At 47.5% G+C, this 18,574-nt stretch overlaps 1 protein-coding gene across 1 annotated transcript in view; it reads right to left on the bottom strand.

The window, feature by feature from the left end:
• Nucleotides 1-18,574, bottom strand: part of LOC144754919 (microsomal triglyceride transfer protein-like) — a 529,349-nt gene that overhangs the window by 113,434 nt on the left and 397,341 nt on the right. The window contains exons 11-12 of the mRNA XM_078643270.1: nucleotides 3,716-3,823; nucleotides 2,086-2,298 (exon numbers count right to left, since the gene is read on the bottom strand). Coding sequence (XP_078499396.1) covers nucleotides 2,086-2,298; nucleotides 3,716-3,823 — 321 coding nt within the window. The remainder of the gene's footprint in view (nucleotides 1-2,085; nucleotides 2,299-3,715; nucleotides 3,824-18,574) is intronic.

Below are 18,574 nucleotides of genomic sequence, written 5' to 3'. Positions count from 1 at the left end.
GAACGGCCTTACTTAAATTTTCCAAAGAACTTTTGCCCTAAAATGCATAGCGTTTCTTGTTGCATCTCATATTAGTATTTCCATGATTACCCTGACTTTATTTCTCTATAGTTATGTACTTTTCATTATTTTGATTATTGATTGTCTTATTCTTGTAAACTTAATGCTCGACGAAAACGAACTTTAGATAAAGCTTTTAAAACTTCCAGTTGTCCGTGGTCATTTTACAACAGTATTGAATGTCATTTTGGGTTGGTATTTTGCTGCCTTTCCTTTTACAGCTAGCTCCCTGATCCGTTGAGGTCCTAGGTACCCGTGTCAGTGGATGGTAAGTCGGGTACACTGAGTAATTACAGTAGAGAATTCACACAAATTGGTAGCAGCCCGTGAAGTCGCCCTGTCAATGAATAGTGTGAATTGAAAGTATATGGGCCCGAAGCCGGAAACGGCGAAATTATTGGCTGGGTGACCTCGCGCGCTCTATCAATATAAAGAGCCAGCTTCCTATAATCATGATATGCAGGGTTTCTTGTGGTTATGTTACTAGTGAATAGTGATTGGTAAGGCTGTAAAGCTGCATGCAGGATAAGAAGCTAACTGAGTATTCTATTGTCATGATTCACACTAAGAGCCACAAGTCTCCATAATCACTATCGTGCAATTGAGGTGCATCTGCACAATTCCTGAACATGAAACTAAGAACATTTACCACATTCATTATGACACCTCTGCAGGTACATATGACCTGTGGGTTAAGGAAATCCCATTGTTGTTGATTAATATAGGTGCTCTGTTGGACGACGGGGGTGCTAAGCAAGTCATGTTCACCCAAGGGCACTGAGCACATGAGGTAGATGTGCCATAGAACGAAACCTAGGACAACATGTCACCACTGCTGTCTGTAGCAAGTAGATGTAGGCAGCTACACGATTCATTGGTGCACCTATCATCTGGTGTAAAAAACATGATTCGATAGGGTTCGAAATGGCATTGGTGTGATGAACATATCCAATGGCAAAAATCAAGAACCTACAAAATGGTACTGATCCCACCCACTTACTATCACATGTATTATCTCTGTAGAGAAGAATTAGTGGCCTGCTACCTTCTCCAGCGCCATGCTATATTAGGAGACTCTGCTCCTAAACACTTGTCTCCCCATTTCCTCCTCCTCCTTCTCCTCCAATAGCCACCCTAATTTTCCTCATTTAGCAAGAGCATGGAGCCATTGAGCTTTCATAACATTAAACCCTGTAGTTTCTTTTGATAGTAGTCCCTGCGAGTAAGATGTTAATACATCACAGCCATGGTTAACAACACACTACCTTGTGATCACATTAGTGGCCTGTGGACGCAGACAGGCAGGGGCTGGTTAAATCATGAGTTGAGATCAATATTGTCCTGATCGATGCCCATTAGACCACCGGCGTTTTAAACAGGTATTCTGTTGGCATTTTGTTAATTTACAATACCAACATGTTCAAGCCTAGCTGGATGTGTTTGCGGAGTACATCCAAGCAGCTGGTATTGCACATCTGTGAACCCGATTTGTTGAAATAATGAAGTTACCATGTGTAATGATCATCCACACATTTGAATCAGATGCCATATAACTCTGTCAGTCAGCACAGAGATTAGGAGCAGATACATGCAAGTCACACAATATAAGATGCATAATGGTATGTGACCCCCTCAAAACTACCTTCCTAAGAATCTATGGTTTAAATATTACTATACGGGTGACCTTCATCTAATCCTCACTAATATCCTATCAGTTTATACATCTAACCTCATGTGACAAATAACACACATACATTTCAGTATGCCATTCATCATGTATTAACCATATAAATCAGACAAATATATTAATTTGAGATATCCATCAGTAACACCCCCCTCTCTTATGCCTGGTCACAGGTCTGAATACTACCCCCTGCATGTTATGCCATCTAAACAGAGTGTTTTTGATTCTCTATAAAGAAAAAAGTATGCGTAGTCCCCCAATATGTTTGTGGCTCGATCTATTAACTTTCTAAAGTAGGGGTAAATTAAGAAGGAAACTTTTTTGTCCAGCTCTCAACCTACCTCATCTGTGATGTGCTCCCTGTGAAAGCTCTGCAGTGCAGTAAGGGCAGTAACTGACACCGATCCAGTATCTTCCTCTGCATATTCCAGGAGAAGGGGGATTGTCTCAGGGAGCTGAGCATTCTTCAGTGACAGCAAGTAGATGATCTCATCTTCCTCTTCTTCAGATTCCTTCAGACCCTCCACTAGAGTTGCCTTGGCATATTCCACTTCCTGTATAAGGGAGAGATTCCACATGAAGGACAATTACATAAGATATGCATCATTGAGTCTCAAGAAACGAGGATTTTTAGAGAGATTGTGCTTTTTCTCTTCAATCTGGTGAAACATAACAGATGTGCACTCCCTAGTAATTTAGGGATATGTCTGGGAAATAGGCAGAGTGTCTTCCTAGTTTAGTTTACTATCTGCCTAAAACGGGGGTTATTGTACATATGGTATGAGAACTTCACTTCCCTTTCTCTTGATGACCCTCGGCTTTAAGCTTCAAATCAAAGGTGAGGTGGAGGACTGCATGGCTGAATGTGATATATATGGTGGTATTGAGATCTAGGTCTCCACACCACAGGTCAAGGCCGGTCCCTGTTTACAGGAACAAAAGTCACTGCCAAGGTGGGCTACTCATGATAAGAAAATGGCAACTCTACACATGCAGAATTATCATATTATGGCATTGTCAACTGGTTTGTTCCTAGATCTGAGACCTTACTATTCTACATTTATATGAACAGAGTAACGGGCAGTGAAATAATCTCATATTCTAATGCTAGCAAGTAACATCTTGGAAGATCCTAAATCTCACACAAAAAAACATTTGTTTTAATTACAGGTGAATAGTGTTTGGAATAGTTGCTCAATTCAATGTTTAACATAAAGAAAGAATAACACATTGTGCCCTGATGCACCGTATTTCCCTGTATAACGTGATTGTTCTGTTTTGAACGGATTACATTTTAAACACAGCAGATGATTGTCCTGTTTTTCAGTGGATGATTAAACAGTTGAAAAATATTCACTGGCCTTGCTGTGGAATGGTGTTGAATCTTGGTAAAAGTAAATGGACAGTTTGTACAAAGCAGGATATGAGCGCTAGGAAATAAAGTGGTTAGCTCCTGACCACGCAGCATGGTGCACTTAAAAAGATGCAATTAGAATCCAAATGTTCTGGTTTCACAACTAACAATGTAACCATGATTGCCAATATTGAGGGTGAACAGTAGGTACTATTATGCAGGATAGAAGAGCATAGGCAATTGACTCTAAGTGTAAAGGGGTAGTGGTTGGGTGGTGTATGTATGTATGTATGTATGTATGTATGTATGTATGTACGTATGTGTGTATATATATATATATGCTCCTGGTCTCTGCCATGGTCTCCGCACTCATGAACGGGTGCAAACGGTCCAGCGGTGATATCTACGCACACACACACACGAAAATCAATGGTGTTTATGTTCTAAACTGGAAAGAGTAGATTTTTAAACTTAGGATTTCATTTAACATGCAGAGCTTTAGGGAGGTGTATGCAAAGGTTTTAAGAAAATGCGAGATGTCGGCTGCAAGAGCCACTCCAGAGGATGTCAGCACTGTGTCTCCATACATCCACCTAGAGAAAAGACAAAACACCAACCTTTTCTCCACAAAGATTCATCTGACACAGCTTGCGAACAACAGCTCCGGTTATGATTATTCCTGTTGTCATCACTGTAGGCTCTGCAACCTTCCCCTTGAGCTTGTTCTGTTGGGAGGAATTACAAAAGGCACATGGAACACAGCAGGATTAGACCCTTACAAAAACAGCTGGCAGTAAAGCATTAGAACTGTCCCTACTCCCAGATCCCCCAGAAGAAAGATACCGGAGGTCGCCATTACGCTTGCTTGCTATTTAAGATAGTTAGGGCCTGATTTAGACTTTGGCGGATTCCTTAAATGAATTCAGGGTGGCAGAAGACTTTATGTCCACCAACCTGCCTTCAGACTGCCTGCCAAATTTAGAGTTCGCTGCTGGCCTTGCCGTAAAATCCATGGGTTTGTATGAACTGCCACCAAAGTTTGGTGTGCGTCTGTCATTGGTAATGGATGCCTAAAACAAACTTTTAAATGTTTCTCCCATGATGTGGGGGTCATTTGATTTTTTTTTAACTTTTACTGTCCCTCACTGCAAGGACATTCCTGGCGGTGATAGAGAGTTGGAAAAAAAAAATCGAAAGAGGGTGGATGATGGGATGGGTTACCTCCAATGGGCCTTATCTTGTTGGGCTCTCAGCGAAAGGTTTATACTGGCTGAGTACATTTTATTTAAACTTGGGACAAAGGTTTGGTGGGCATGCACTGTTTTGACAGAGTAACCTGTCTGCCAAACTTTAAATCGGGCCCATAGTTGCCATCTAACAGTTTGGGCTAATCTGATGCCCACCCACTCTCTGGCTCTTAGCCGTTATTGGCACTTACTTAAATAGGACACATTTTTGTAATTGTTAGAAATTAGGTTGTTCGTTGACTGGGGTGTAAGCCCTGGGCAAGCAGCAACCACAGTCTTAGTTAGGATAAGTAAGGGGCAGGCAAACCCTAAATCAACCTGTGCTCCCCATCTGGTAGCTAGGCACAGAACAGTCAGACTTAACTTAAGAAGCAATGTGTAAATTATTTGTGCAACACTTCAAACAGTAAAATAGTGAGCACATCACAAAAAAAATCCCACACCAGGTTAGAAACATAGAACTTAGTTTAATAGATAAAACATGACCAATACAACAAAAATCCAATTAGTAGAACTGGAGATACTGAATTTAAATGTTTTTATGAAAAATAGTGCCAAAAGGAGCCATTGGGGTGTTGGGAGGAGCCTGGGGAGAAGCACTAGGGATCCCTTGTTCATACCTATATCCTGATAACGCTGGTATGGGACGAGGTCGGTCCCTTTAACAATTCAGGAAGCCGGCAGGAGGAGGAGTTAGGAGGCGTGACGTCGGCTCTGTGGACCCTATCTGGGGACGCTGGCAGATTGAAGGGAGAGGAGCTTGGCACAGCCTGGAGAACCACAGAAGAGCTGAAGGGCGTGGTGGGAAGGGAGAAGACGCCAGATCAGCAGCCCGCTGTGGACCACCCGCCTGGCCGTGCACCAGAGGATGCCGCATCATTCCGTGAACCAGGAGAAAGCGTTGGCAGTGTCCGACACCGCGCTACGACCTGCCACTCTCCAGTAGGAGGGTGGCTGGAACAGGTGCTTCAGCGTGTCCTGGGCTTCATTAAAACACCGGAAGGAATAGGGTAGCAGAGCGGGAGGTCACTACTGCTTTCTTCACTTTCGTTGGTTTCCACCGGTGCAGCAGGAATGGTGATTCCCCTCACATTCTATCTCCCCCCATTCCTCAGTTTGGTTCTCAGTTGCCATCCACTTACACTTGGTTTCTTTTGTTTTGGGTCTTCCTTATCTTCTAGAGCAAACCTGGAACTCAGTGTGGAGTATTGAAGCTGGAACCGCCCTCCCTATTGTTCTGGAAGCGGCGAAGCCAAGAAGGATATTCTTTAACCGGACCTTGTACTTGCTTTGTTATTTTTCCTTTTACTTTGGTGGTGGATCATTGGCAATAAAGCCTCCCATTTTGACCTTACTGAGTGCGTGTGCACCCCCCAGTACGACGTGACATGGGGATATTTTGTCGCTGGACTGGGGCAAAGTCACAAGTTTGGGGCAACCACAATTGGAGTGTGGTCCGCCACAGGAACCCAGTTAGGCCCACTGAAGAGAGTACCTTAAATCCTGGTTGCGGATGGTTGTGTGGATGGGCGTCAAAGTTGCGTCACACAGCAGAGGCGATGCAATTGTTCTGAGACGCGATAAGGCTGTGGTGAGAAGTCCTGATGCTGTGATGTTGAGGATTCGGTCAATGGGCATTGCAATGCTAAGTACGGTGTCAAGGATGCGAGGCCCAGCCAAGGCGATGCCTCAAGTCCGATGAGCAGTTAAGCTGCGATACGAAGTTTCAGCATCGTCGACGGATGTGAGGAACTTGCCCTGGGAAAAGCGTCATGGAATGGCTTTCCGAAATCGATGGTTCTGCTTGGGATGCACTGCTCTGCAGAGAAGATGCATCGGTTTCGCAGGGAAGCACCTGAGGCCCATTACCAAGGGTCCAGGACTGGGGTACCATAACATGGCAGGGCAGACTCACAGATGCCAGAGTCCAGGTGCAGGGGCTGGAGATTTTTCTATGTCCCTGAGAATTCAGATCAGGAGGCCAGCCAACTAGCCCTTGGAGTCACTCTGAGTTCTGGGGTCAGGTTATGCAGGCAGCCCTTTCAAGTATCATGCTTCAGGCATCACACTAACACATTTCAGTGCTGGTGTCCGCATCACTGCACCAAATGCATTAGTCACGCATAATTAGGGACCCCCGACCATCCCCAGGCATGCTGTAACAAGAAGCTGCAGCAGCGAGCTCACTGTGCTAGGGAAAGCAGGCATGTGACTGTGTCAAAAATGTAAATAGCTACATGGTGAACTTGAGCACAGCGCAGCCTGGTAAATCAATAATCAACACCACATCCGAGATGTCTTTTGCAGCTCCTCGTCGTTGTTTTCCATCAAGGTTCCCTTCCCTATGATCAAGGCATGCACAGTGATTGGCCTACAAGACTGCAAGGGTAGACCATTCAGTAGGCGGTCGGCAGCTTTGTTTTTCCTAGCGCATCCGTCTCTGGCAAAGCAGTGCTTTTTCTGCACTTGCAAACTGGAGTCGTGCTCAGACTTCTCTTGAACAAGACTATGAGAGAGGAGGCGGATTTTAGTTTAGCCCACCCACACTTGCAACATTCACCTGCCCAGACCTTCACATGTTGGAGCGGGAGAGTCACACTTGTCCGCCCGCCAGTTCATGAACATCATCTGCTCATTTGTTTTAGGCTGACAGGAGGGGGACCTGTTCACACTTGTCCAGTCACGTTGGGGTCCAGCTACTGAAATTCTTGCTTTCGAGCATCTAAAAATTGTTTTAGACAAAAATGGAGTGCATTCGACCATCATTCATTCAGATAGTTATTCTGTCACGCCTGGTTACAATGCACCCTGAAAGTTTGAAATAGCAGTTACATATTACATCACATTGTAGGCCTCCTGGAAAAATAGAGGTGTATTCTGTGCGTCAGTAGGAGTCATCTTTATAGAACAGCATATGGCGAATAATTATTTATGGAGAATTGTTTCATTTTTCTTTTTGTTTTCAATGAAAGGCTGCATGTAAACATTTGTGTCTGAGGCACTACCAAAGTCAGTTCATCATTTATATTTGGAATTGAGATTGTGTGGGTTCTGCATCCTCAGGTTTAATGCCATTATTTATTGTTAATTTAGGCAGCAATCACTGCTTTTTGTGCTTTTTATAATGTTGTGATTATCACTTTTCATTTGCATTTTCTGAGGAGTGCTTGGTATCATCTTCATGTAGTAAGCATGATGAGTGAGCACAGTTTCACTGCAGAGGCTCATGTATTTCTTTTATTTCTTGGCTCAACTTGCGATCATGTGTTTGTAGATTAACTCAGCCGCATGTTTAAAAGGATTATTTCCACCTGTTGTTTATGATGAGTTAGCGGACTATCAGTTTGCTTGGAGGATAACTTTGTTTGAATTAGGGATGATGTAATGGTCGGCTAAGCCACCGACATAGGTGTGAATATTTTGGTTTCCATACTGGATCTTATCTCTACCCATATCGTAAATCTAGGGTTAGCATATGCTTGAAATATTTTTGTTTTCATGGCTGCTTTTACTCAGGCCACCACTCAGCATGGGCCGCATTGCTTGGCAGAGCAGCTCGCCAGCGATGTGCGCATGCCCCCGTTAGCGTACTTCACTTCAATTGCTTCTTAGAGGTTCATGTTGCTGAAATGGGTGTAATTTCTGATATTTATGTTTCCCTATATGCTTCATTGCTTGCTTTTTTGCTCGCGAGGAAGTGTCACTCATATCGTTGAAATGTCACTCATAATTTCACTGAAATTATGAAAACGACACACATAGCAATTTTAAACCTTGTTAGCTATGTGCAGGTCCAGTACTTCTCAACCAAGCAGAAGGCAGCAGGTAAGCACAGCAAAGCAGTAGTCGGAAAGTAGTCCGGCAGCATGACAATCCTTCTTCCTGTCAGAGTATCCACAGGTCCATAAGTGTACTGTCTTGGCGGTGTCTGAGGTTCAGTACTTATACCCAGTGGGGACGGGTATGCCCAGACATGGGTCCTGTGCTCACCATGCCACCAGATTCAAGCTATCCTGGCTGATGAGGGTGATACCCCGAGGCCAGTCCTAGGGTGCTTGTTTCTGGTCTGGCCTGGCAGTTCGGGCTGAACTGTTCCTATGGGGAATTTTTGGGATATGGCTGGGTCCAAACTAGAATGGCATGGTGAGCAAAAAAAAGCGCAGGATTTTGACACAGGTTTCTGCCTTGCGGTTGAGTGTTTAACATTGTTCAGAAAACTGTCCGTCATTTGTTCTTTTTGCATTCTCATAATTGCAATGTGAAATTCGACTTCACCATAAATCGGGATTTTAAATTGTGATTCCAGAGCCGCCACCAAACTTGAATCAGTTAAATCTCCCCATTTGTAAATTACTCTTATAAAATGTAATAAGGTATACCAACGAAATCCATCTGGAGGTATAGGACCAGCAGTAATGAAAAATGAATTTGAGATTTTTCACTACCAGGAAATGTAAAACTAGAAATTACATGCCCAGCCTTTTAAATACAGTGTACCCAGCCCTCTGGGTTGTCAATGGCCTACTGCTAGGTATATTGTGCCAGGTAGAAATGGCAGTGTAAACTGCACACACATGCCCTACAATGGCAGGCTTGAGACATGGTTAAAGGGAAACCTAAGTGGATGGTACAATCACTAGTAGCATTTAATTTAGAGACCCTGAGTAAAGGGAGAACTACTTTACTAGAGACTTATAACTAAACTAAAAATGGCAATTAGGGATGAACCAATATTACCATGTTTAGGGGAGAGGGCACAAGCACTTTAGCACTGGTTAGCAGTAGTAAAAAGTGTAGAGTACTAATAGCAGCAAAGCAAACACTGAAAAGTGGAGGATGAAGGCAAAAAAGTTGAAGGGAAGACAACCGTAACCAGGCCAGGTCTAACACTAATCTTTTATTATGAATATCCCAAAGTCAATTCAATTCAAAAGACTTTATTCGGTTATGTCACATAAATAACCATAAAAGTTCATAAAAAATACATCACGTTAACAATCATCACAATTAATACAATCAAATCAAAGAAGTATTGGTCATAGGTCCACATTTACATTTTTTTTAAAAGGTTTTAAATAATTATAGATTTTCGTGAATAAAAAACATTCTTTAGAAAGGCCGAGACAGATGCTACCGTAAATATATCATTCAGTTTTTGTATCGCTAGGAAAGCCGGACGGCACTGTCTTAAGTTCATGTACCGTAAAATAGGCCTGATAGTCACCAGAAAGAAATAAAGACACTAAGGAAACAGTATCGAAACATCTACTTCAGAGATCCCCAAGTCTATCAGAAGGCATACCCTGAGAATGCTACTAAATTCTTCGAGGCGCTGAATCAAATAAAGTTACTTATTTCTTCACATAGGGTAGGAAGAGCTTAAATATTTCCACTAAGTGTGTAATACAACAGTGCATTCTTATATACTCTGAATGAGATATCCAGGCTCACTGCTACACCCAATGTCTGCCAAACATAAGACATCTAATCCTTGCCTGCTCATTAATGATGTTAAAAAAATGTTCAGATTGTACAGACAGTTGTGATGTACGAGTTACTTACCTTCGGTAACGATGTATCTGGTAGAGACGATTCTAGCTGCAGATTCCTTAATGTAGAATCATCCCCAGGCGTGAGACTGTATCCGGAATCTTTTTGCCACAGCCTCCCTGCGTGCTGGGGGGACGGCATCAAGTGACTCCGCCCTGTCGTTGTCCGCGTACGTACGTCAGCGAGGTCACATAAGTCCCACCCCGGCGCTCCTACGTCAGTTTTCTTCTGAGAACTTTTCTGCGCCACAACGCGGAGCCATCAGAACAAAACTGTGAGAGTATAGGAACAGTGTCCGAAAGAGCAGATGAATAGACAAAGAATGGTGAGGAACAGCACAATATGGGGCAGTGCCAGACGCTGCAGAACTGAAAAGCAGGGAAAAAAAAAAAAGAACAGAGCACCGCCCTGAGCAGCAACCCTGCAAGTACGGAGATAGCCCCCCTGGGGACAGAAGAACATACGAAAAAATGTCATGATAATATTTAACAAGTCTACAACCCCAATGAAAAACAAAGAAGGGGAACAAGTCCAGGACAGACAAGTAATGACAATACTCCCAGACAACCCCATCAAAGAAGGCTACATTCCCCCATAAGGAGCAAAGGGCATGGGCACAGCTAAGCGACCACAACCTAGAGTATTGCAGAGGGACCAGAATCCCTAGTAATGAAAATGGAGGTGGGGGGGAAAGGGAAGGTTGAAAGAAGGCCCCAACCTGGAACGACCAGAGGGTAAAGGTGTAGAAGGACATAGAAACCCATCCTTCAATGGCCAGAAAAGAAGGAATGGAACAAAAAACAGGACGAGCATCCTGGCAGGAAAGAAAGAAAGAATGCACTTACAGAAGACATAGCCCCCAAGGGGAGGCGAGTGCAGAAGACCAAGCCGAAGGTCCTCGCAGAACGAGGAGGGAGGGCGGGTCATGAAGTAATATGCGGCTAGAATCATCTCTACCAGATACATCGTTACTGAAGGTAAGTAACTCATACATTTGATAGAGACTACTAGCCACAGATTCCTTAATGTAGAATATCTACCCTAGTCATACCCAAGGGGAAGGAGGGTCTGCGAGAGGACCTCACCAGCCTGGACTGAACACATGGCCCCAACAGGGGATGAGTCAAACGGACAGGGAGAAGAGCCCTGTCCCCCCAGGCATAGGGGAACCCCATCATCTAAAAGACCCTCGACCCCGAGGGGAAGCGGGAATACAAGAAAAGAGGGAGCCCGCCCTCACTCAGCAGGAGGAACAAGGGCAAGGCGAGAGGAGGCCAGGGCACCCCTGCCCGGCAGGGGACCAAGGATCCCCACCAGACGCCTCCAAAGGCCCAAGCAATGCAGAGGAGTACTGAGGAAGAAGAGCAACCCAGAGACTCCAAGGAGAAGGGGTAGAACAAAGGCAAGCCCCCCCAGTGGGAAACACACCCAGTGAAGAGGACAGCCGAGCCTATCACAGCCGGAAGGCAACAGACCAGACAGAACGGCGCCTCAGCAAGCAGGCAGGCGGAAAAAGAAAGGATAGCCCAGGCCCTCCAAGGGAGAACTGGGCAACACCCCTCAGGGAAAGACAGCGCCCGAGAGGCACAAGGAACCCAAAGACCACCTCAACCCCTAGGAAAGAGAGGTGGATCTGAAGGCAGGGCTCACTGGAAGAAAGCCAAACACACAGCAGCCTCAGGCAGCGGACAAGGCAACGACGGCTGCCCCGCTAAGACGCAAGGAAAGGTGCAATGGCGCAGAAGAACAGCAGGTCGGCACCGGCATACACAACCAGCAGCAGACAACACCACAGAACGGTGCACCCAGGATAAGCCAGACGCCAGCTGAAGACAGAGGCCAGGCAGGCCAAAAAGGGCCCGGACACGTCCCAAGGGAGGGACCCGCACACACGGCCCACGAACAAAGTGGAACCAGGTAGAGCTACGACGCAAGGCTGCAGACGGTACAAAAGGGGGTGGTGATGGACGGAGCATCTGAACCAATCAAACGGTCAGACCCAGTCAAAAGATCTGGGTTTGATCCATCACCGTTCTTTAGCCCACTCTGCCACCCCAGTTCAGACATGGCTATATGCAAATCAGTCTGACCCTGTGCCTCATGGGAACAGTCCAGCCCGAACTGCCAAGCCATGCCTTCCCTGGACTGGAAACAAGCTTCCGAGGATCGGTTTCTGGCATTGCAGCCGTCTTCAGCCCGGCTTGCTTGAATCCAGTGGCAAAGTGAGCAAGGGACTCACGTCTGAGTATACCCTGCCACACTTATGGCGGCCAAAGCGGTACAAAAGGGGGTGGTGATGGACGGAGCATATGAACCAATCAAACACTCACACCCAGTCAAAAGATCTGGGTTTGATCCATCACCGTTCTTTAGCCCACTCTGCCACCCCAGTTCAGACATGGCTATATGCAAAGCAGTCTGACCCTGTGCCTCATGGGAATAGTCCAGCCCGAACTGCCAAGCCATGCCTTCCCTGGACCGGAAACAAGCTTCCGAGGACCGGTTTCTGGCATTACAGCCATCTTCAGCCCGGCTTGCCTGAATCCAGTGGCAAAGTGAGCAAGGGACTCACGTCTGAGCATACCCTGCCACACTTATGGCGGCCAAAGCGGTACAGAAAGGGCGTGGTGATGGACGGAGCATCTGAACCAATCAAACACTCACACCCAGTCAAAAGATTTGGGTTTGATCCATCACCGTTCTTTAGCCCACTCTGCCACCCCAGTTCAGACATGGCTATATGCAAATCAGTCTGACCCTGTGCCTCATGGGAACAGTCCAGCCCGAACTGCCAAGCCATGCCTTCCCTGGACCGGAAACAAGCTTTCGAGGTCCGGTTTCTGGCATTACAGCCGTTTTCAGCCCGGCTTGCTTGAATCCAGTGGCAAAGTGAGCAAGGGACTCACGTCTGAGTATACCCTGCCACACTTATGGCGGCCAAAGCGGTACAAAAGGGGGTGGTGATGGACGGAGCATCTGAACCAATCGAACACTCACACCCAGTCAAAAGATCTGGGTTTGATCCATCACCGTTCTTTAGCCTACTCTGCCACCCCAGTTCAGACATGGCTATATGCAAATCAGTCTGACCCTGTGCCTCATGGGAATAGTCCAGCCCGAACTGCCAAGCCATGCCTTCCCTGGACCGGAAACAAGCTTCCGAGGACCGGTTTCTGGCATTACAGCCGTCTTCAGCCCGGCTTGCTTGAATCCAGTGGCAAAGTGAGCAAGGGACTCACGTCTGAGCATACCCTGCCACACTTATGGCGGCCAAAGCGGTACAGAAAAGGCGTGGTGATGGACGGAGCATCTGAACCAATCAAACACTCACACCCAGTCAAAAGATCTAGGATTGATCCATCACCGTTCTTTAGCCCACTCTGCCACCCCAGTACAGACATGGCTATATGCAAATCAGTCTGACCCTGTGCCTCATGGGAACAGTTCAGCCCGAACTGCCAAGCCATGCCTTCCCTGGACCGGAAACAAGCTTCCGAGGACCGGTTTCTGGCATTAGAGCCGTCTTCAGCCCGGCTTGCTTGAATCCAGTGGCAAAGTGAGCAAGGGACTCACGTCTGAGCATACCCTGCCACACTTATGGTGGCCAAAGCGGTACATAAGGGGGTGGTGATGGACGGAGCATCTGAACCAATCAAACACTCACACCCAGTTAAAAGATCTGGGTTTGATCCATCACCGTTCTGTAGCCCACTCTGCCACCCCAGTTCAGGCAGGGCTATATGCAAATCAGTCTGACCCTGTGCCTCATGGGAACAGTCCAGCCCGAACTGCCAAGCCATGCCTTCCCTGGACCGGAAACAAGCTTCCGAGGACCGGTTTCTGGCATTACAGCCGTCTTCAGCCTGGCTTGCTTGAATCCAGTGGCAAAGTGAGCAAGGGACTCACGTCTGAGCATACCCTGCCACACTTATGGTGGCCAAAGCTGTACAAAAGGGGGTGGTGATGGACGGAGCATCTGAAGCAATCAAACACTCACACCCAGTCAAAAGATCTGTGTTTGATCCATCACCGTTCTTTAGCCCACTCTGCCACCCCAGTTCAGACATGGCTATATGCAAATCATCTGACCCTGTGCCTCATGGGAACAGTCCAGCCCGAACTGCCAAGCCATGCCTTCCCTGGACCGGAAACATGCTTCCGAGGACCGGTTTCTGGACAGCAGACCAGACCAGGCCAGTGACATAGATACACCAGACAAGGACAGACCGGGGCACAACGCAAGCCATTACAAGGCCATCAGCCAGAGGATCGCACCTGCCACCTACCGTGACGCCATGGAGAGCAGAGGCCCACAAGGCGACCACACCTCCCTAGCACATGACCAAGATATATAATAGCTACCAGAACCCCACATAGGGCATGGTACGTCCCAAGACATGGGAACCCTCTTAGGAAAAACTTTCCGCAGCAGAGGACAAACATCAAAGACCTGTGGAGGACCCGCAGATGGCTTGACCAACCAGCCAACAACATCACACAGAAGACCTAATCTCAGGCAACTACAGCTTACCAAAAGCCAAACACCACAATTCAAAAAAGGGCCGGACCAGCAGCCAACAGCACCATAGTCCTAACAAAAAGGACTCGAAGGTGCATTAATCACACAGAACACAACTGGGAACACCTCCTAAATCCTGACCAACTCACAGGTCACTGAGGGGGAGAAGAAGGAGGATGAGGATGAGGAGGAGGAGGCCGAAGGCCCACCAGGAACCTCTGAATGGCGAGTCCGCAGGGGGATGGAACAAAACAGCGCCATCAAAAGGAAGGTCCACCAGCCGTTTCCGAACATTCTCCGGGAACACACTATCCTGAAGCTAGGCATGTCGACGCAGGGCACCCGCCGAAGCCATGGTACGACCAAGCTCCTCCGAAATGTCCGGAGCGGAACGAAGAATAAATGTCGCCAGCTCCCAATACGTGGTGCCTCAGATAAACACAGGCACCCCTCCTGAGAAACGGCTGACAGAAGGGACTCTGCCAAATCACACAAGCAGAATGTGGCCCTGGTCAAAACACAAAGAGTGTTCAGGGCCGGCAAAGCCGCACTGATGGAGGCACAGATATTGGGCCCCCAGGAATCCAGCCAGCAGGCCTCTCGTGACGGGGGAGACAACATCGACGGCAGGGAGGGAAAGACAGTCTGCAAAAGAGGGCCACTGGTAGAGGGGTGGAGGGAAAGACACACAGGATCACTCGGCACAGGATGGTGGCGGTGCAGAAGGAGTTGGGGAACCGGGTCCCCCGTGGCGGTACGGCCCCAAGCCCCCAAAAGAGAAGAATGGAGCGAAGCCTTGAAAGGAAGCAGCAGCTCTCTACCACCAGAGCCCTGATGGAGGACCTCCAGAAGGTGATCCGGGGGAAATGGGCAGCCGGGTCACCCATGCACAAAATTCCCGCAGCTGCGGAAACAGCACAAGCGAAGACAGCACACGCCTCCATAGGCCCCCGCGTTGAGGAATGCAGCTCCTCTGTGGGCGACGGCTGCCAGCTAAGGCGGCCGTCCCCCAGACCAACAGGAGGAAGGAAAGGCCAAGTGCGGAAAGGAGGAAGGGGGGCTGAGGAGTGGGGAACCTGCGTGGTCTCCAGCGAAGACCGCGGTAACCACGAAGAGCCGTCTTTAGACGACTTTGGGAAAAAAGCCACGACGCGGCAGCCCGTCTCTGGAGAGGACAAAACCAGCCAGTGCAGAACCGCTGGAGAGGAGGAGGCGTCCGAAGACGAGTCAACGACCCGACGCCGGCCTGGGGCCGTATAGTCCGCGACTGGAGTCAGTTCAATGACGACCGGCGCCGAAGGAGACGCTGGAACGACCTCTGCCACAAGGCGCGGCACAGGAGAATTAAGCTGGGACAGAGCCGGGGCGGCTAAGGAACGGCACCAAAAAGGCATCAACTCGACCTCTGACGAGGCAGCAGCCTGCGCGGAGGGTCGAGGGGGGCCCAGGGACATGCCCCGACCCTTAGGCATCCTCTGTGGCGCCGCCAGGGCCAGCAGCCGCCGGCGCCTGAGCGCTGCCACCTCGGCCTCGGACAAGGCTGCCACCTGCCCGGAGCACTGAGTGGGACTCGGGGCACTCCCTGAGCCTTGCCAATCTCCTGCAACACCACAGGGACCCCCACGGGGGTTACGGCGAGGACGAGGCACCATGGTCTGAAGGAGGGAACCCCGCAGGACCGCACCCCAAAGGCACCACATCCTCCAAACCTGGATCCGAACTAGCCGGCGCCGGGACCGAAGCCTCCTGCGACGCCGCAGAAGTCCCTGCATGCGGCAGGGATTCCACGGACATCCCAGGAGCGGATGGAGGAGAAACCAAAGAGGCCTGCAAGGCAACCGCATAGGCCTTCTTCTGGGCTCTAGTCGCCCCTGCGCTGGGGAAAGGTGGATAGGGTGACGACGCAAGGGGTCGCACCACCCGCGGAGAGCCCACGCCCCCAATGGGCCGGGAACTAGCCCTCGGGGACAAACTGCAACACTTACCAACCGATGAGCAACGCTCTTGTGGCCTGGAAGGAGGACAATGCCGAAGAAGGAGGTGGCGGTTCTTAAACCCATCCGCGGGGGACTGACACGGTGACGATGCCGACCTAGACATGCGCCCCGAATGGAGCTTCATCCGGCGCACCTGCCGGGACTTTGGTTTCATCTGCTTACACGCCTCACAATCTGTAGAATTGTGGAGCTCCCCCAAACACCACATGCAGATGGGGTGAGGAACCGTCGCCGACATCTGGGGCGCACAAGACGAGCACGTCTTAAAGCCTGAAGGCATTCGCAAACTGCTCCCAGAAATAAGTTTCAGAAACGAAAAAGGAAGGCCCGAAACATGCCAAGAACACAAACCGGATCCGCGTTGCACGCGGAAAAGGAGGAAAACTGACGTAGGTGCACTGGGGTGGGACTTATGAGACATCGCTGACGTCACGTACCCGGACAGTGTCAGGGCGGAGTCCCCCCGGCGCGCAGGGATGCTGTGGCAAAAATGTTCCGGATCCAGTCTCACGCGTAGAGATAATTCTACGTTAAGGAATCTGCTGCTAGTAGTCTCTATCAGATGCCACTGTTAAATCTATATCAGTAAATATGCATTAGTACGATAAGCAGACTTAAGAACCTCACATATCATGCAAATATGACTACACAATGCATTCTAATGTTTGCCACTTTCAGGAATTATTATGCAGTCAAACATATTACGTAGCTTATCTATGTGTTTCTCATTATTTCCTGCAACATATTCATCAGAAGCTTGGAAGTATGCCTTAAGTGTCGCAATACAATGTGGCAAGGTGGGTGAGTTTCTGTTTCTATGTAAAATATTGTCTTCCTTGAAATATTGATCATCACCAAAAAACCAAAGGTCCTCTCTCTTTTCACAGTGATTGGTGTGACCAGTTTCCTGAATGTGATGGCACATTAACCGCATGCGTGCGGGCGGAATTCCGCCCGTACGCTGAGTTTTTTTAAATCGCATGTTACGTGACGAGCTGGGCTCGTCATGAGCGTGCGAGGAGGCTACCTCATGACGAGCCCAGCTCGTCATGAGCGTGGAAGGGGTTAATATAAAGTAAGTGAAATTCCCTGTCATTGGATTAATTCAAAATAGTGGACTGGGTACTTCACATTTTACTAAATGAATAGAAAACAATTGGAAAATCAGAAGGATTTATATTATACCTTGCTGTTTTAGAGATAGTCTCACAATTTTGACTGGATGCAAGATTGTTGTGGTCTGCACCACCACCTCTTAAAATAAAGACATATGGGTTAGATGTACAAACAACAGTAATAGTGATTACCACATAGCAATTTTTTTTATGAATCTCTATTTAGAAATCATTATTACTAATGTACATAGAGGCTATTTAGCCCCTATGCCTCAAATAGTGATTCATAGTGGGTCCCAAATAGACTTACCTCATGAAAATATTAATGAGGTAGGTTGCAATTTGTACCCCCCAACGATTCGCTACCATCACAGAGATGGTGGCCTGCTGGGGTAAGCAGATCCCCATGTCTGTTATTATTTTTAAATAAAGCAATCTTTTTTGTATAAAGCAGACTGTTTTCCTTAAAGGAAAATGGGATGTGTTTAAAAAGAAAAAAATTAAACGTTTAAGTTTCACTTTTTAATAGTAGGCAGTTGTCCCTTGGGCTATTGCCTGCTCTTAAAAAATATTTTTACAATCTTTCTGAAAGAGGTAGGGGTCCTTTGGGGACACCTTCCCATTTGTGAATGGGTTTCCTCCATATTTGAGTTGGTGGTAAAGTGTAAATGTTTTGCAACCACATTTCTGTTGCAAACAATTTATACATAGCAATGCAAATTGGTATTTGGAAGGGGCGCCCTAAACATGCCCCTTCCAAATACCGATTTGCAAACCCAAACTGAGATTCGGTAGGAGGTTACCATATCACAAGTTGGGCTTTGTAGATTAGGAAATTACGTTTTGCATTCACAAAAGGCCAGATTATGAAAATCGAGCTGTTTGTGGGCGGAAAAAAGGCTTTCTACATCTGGCCCTATGTTCTAATGTGATTTTTACTCCATTTATAATAGACCCTCTTCAACATATACACAATGCCAACAAACTCCTGAACTTCAAAAGAAAAATACCTGAAAACCCACCTATTCTAATTCCCCCCTACATCTGC

This window comes from Lissotriton helveticus, chromosome 5_1, assembly GCF_964261635.1.
Source record: "Lissotriton helveticus chromosome 5_1, aLisHel1.1, whole genome shotgun sequence".
Classification (NCBI taxonomy): Eukaryota; Metazoa; Chordata; class Amphibia; order Caudata; family Salamandridae; genus Lissotriton; species Lissotriton helveticus.
The sequence above is the reverse complement of the archived record's forward strand: the minus strand, read 5'-3'. Positions and strand labels throughout refer to the sequence as shown.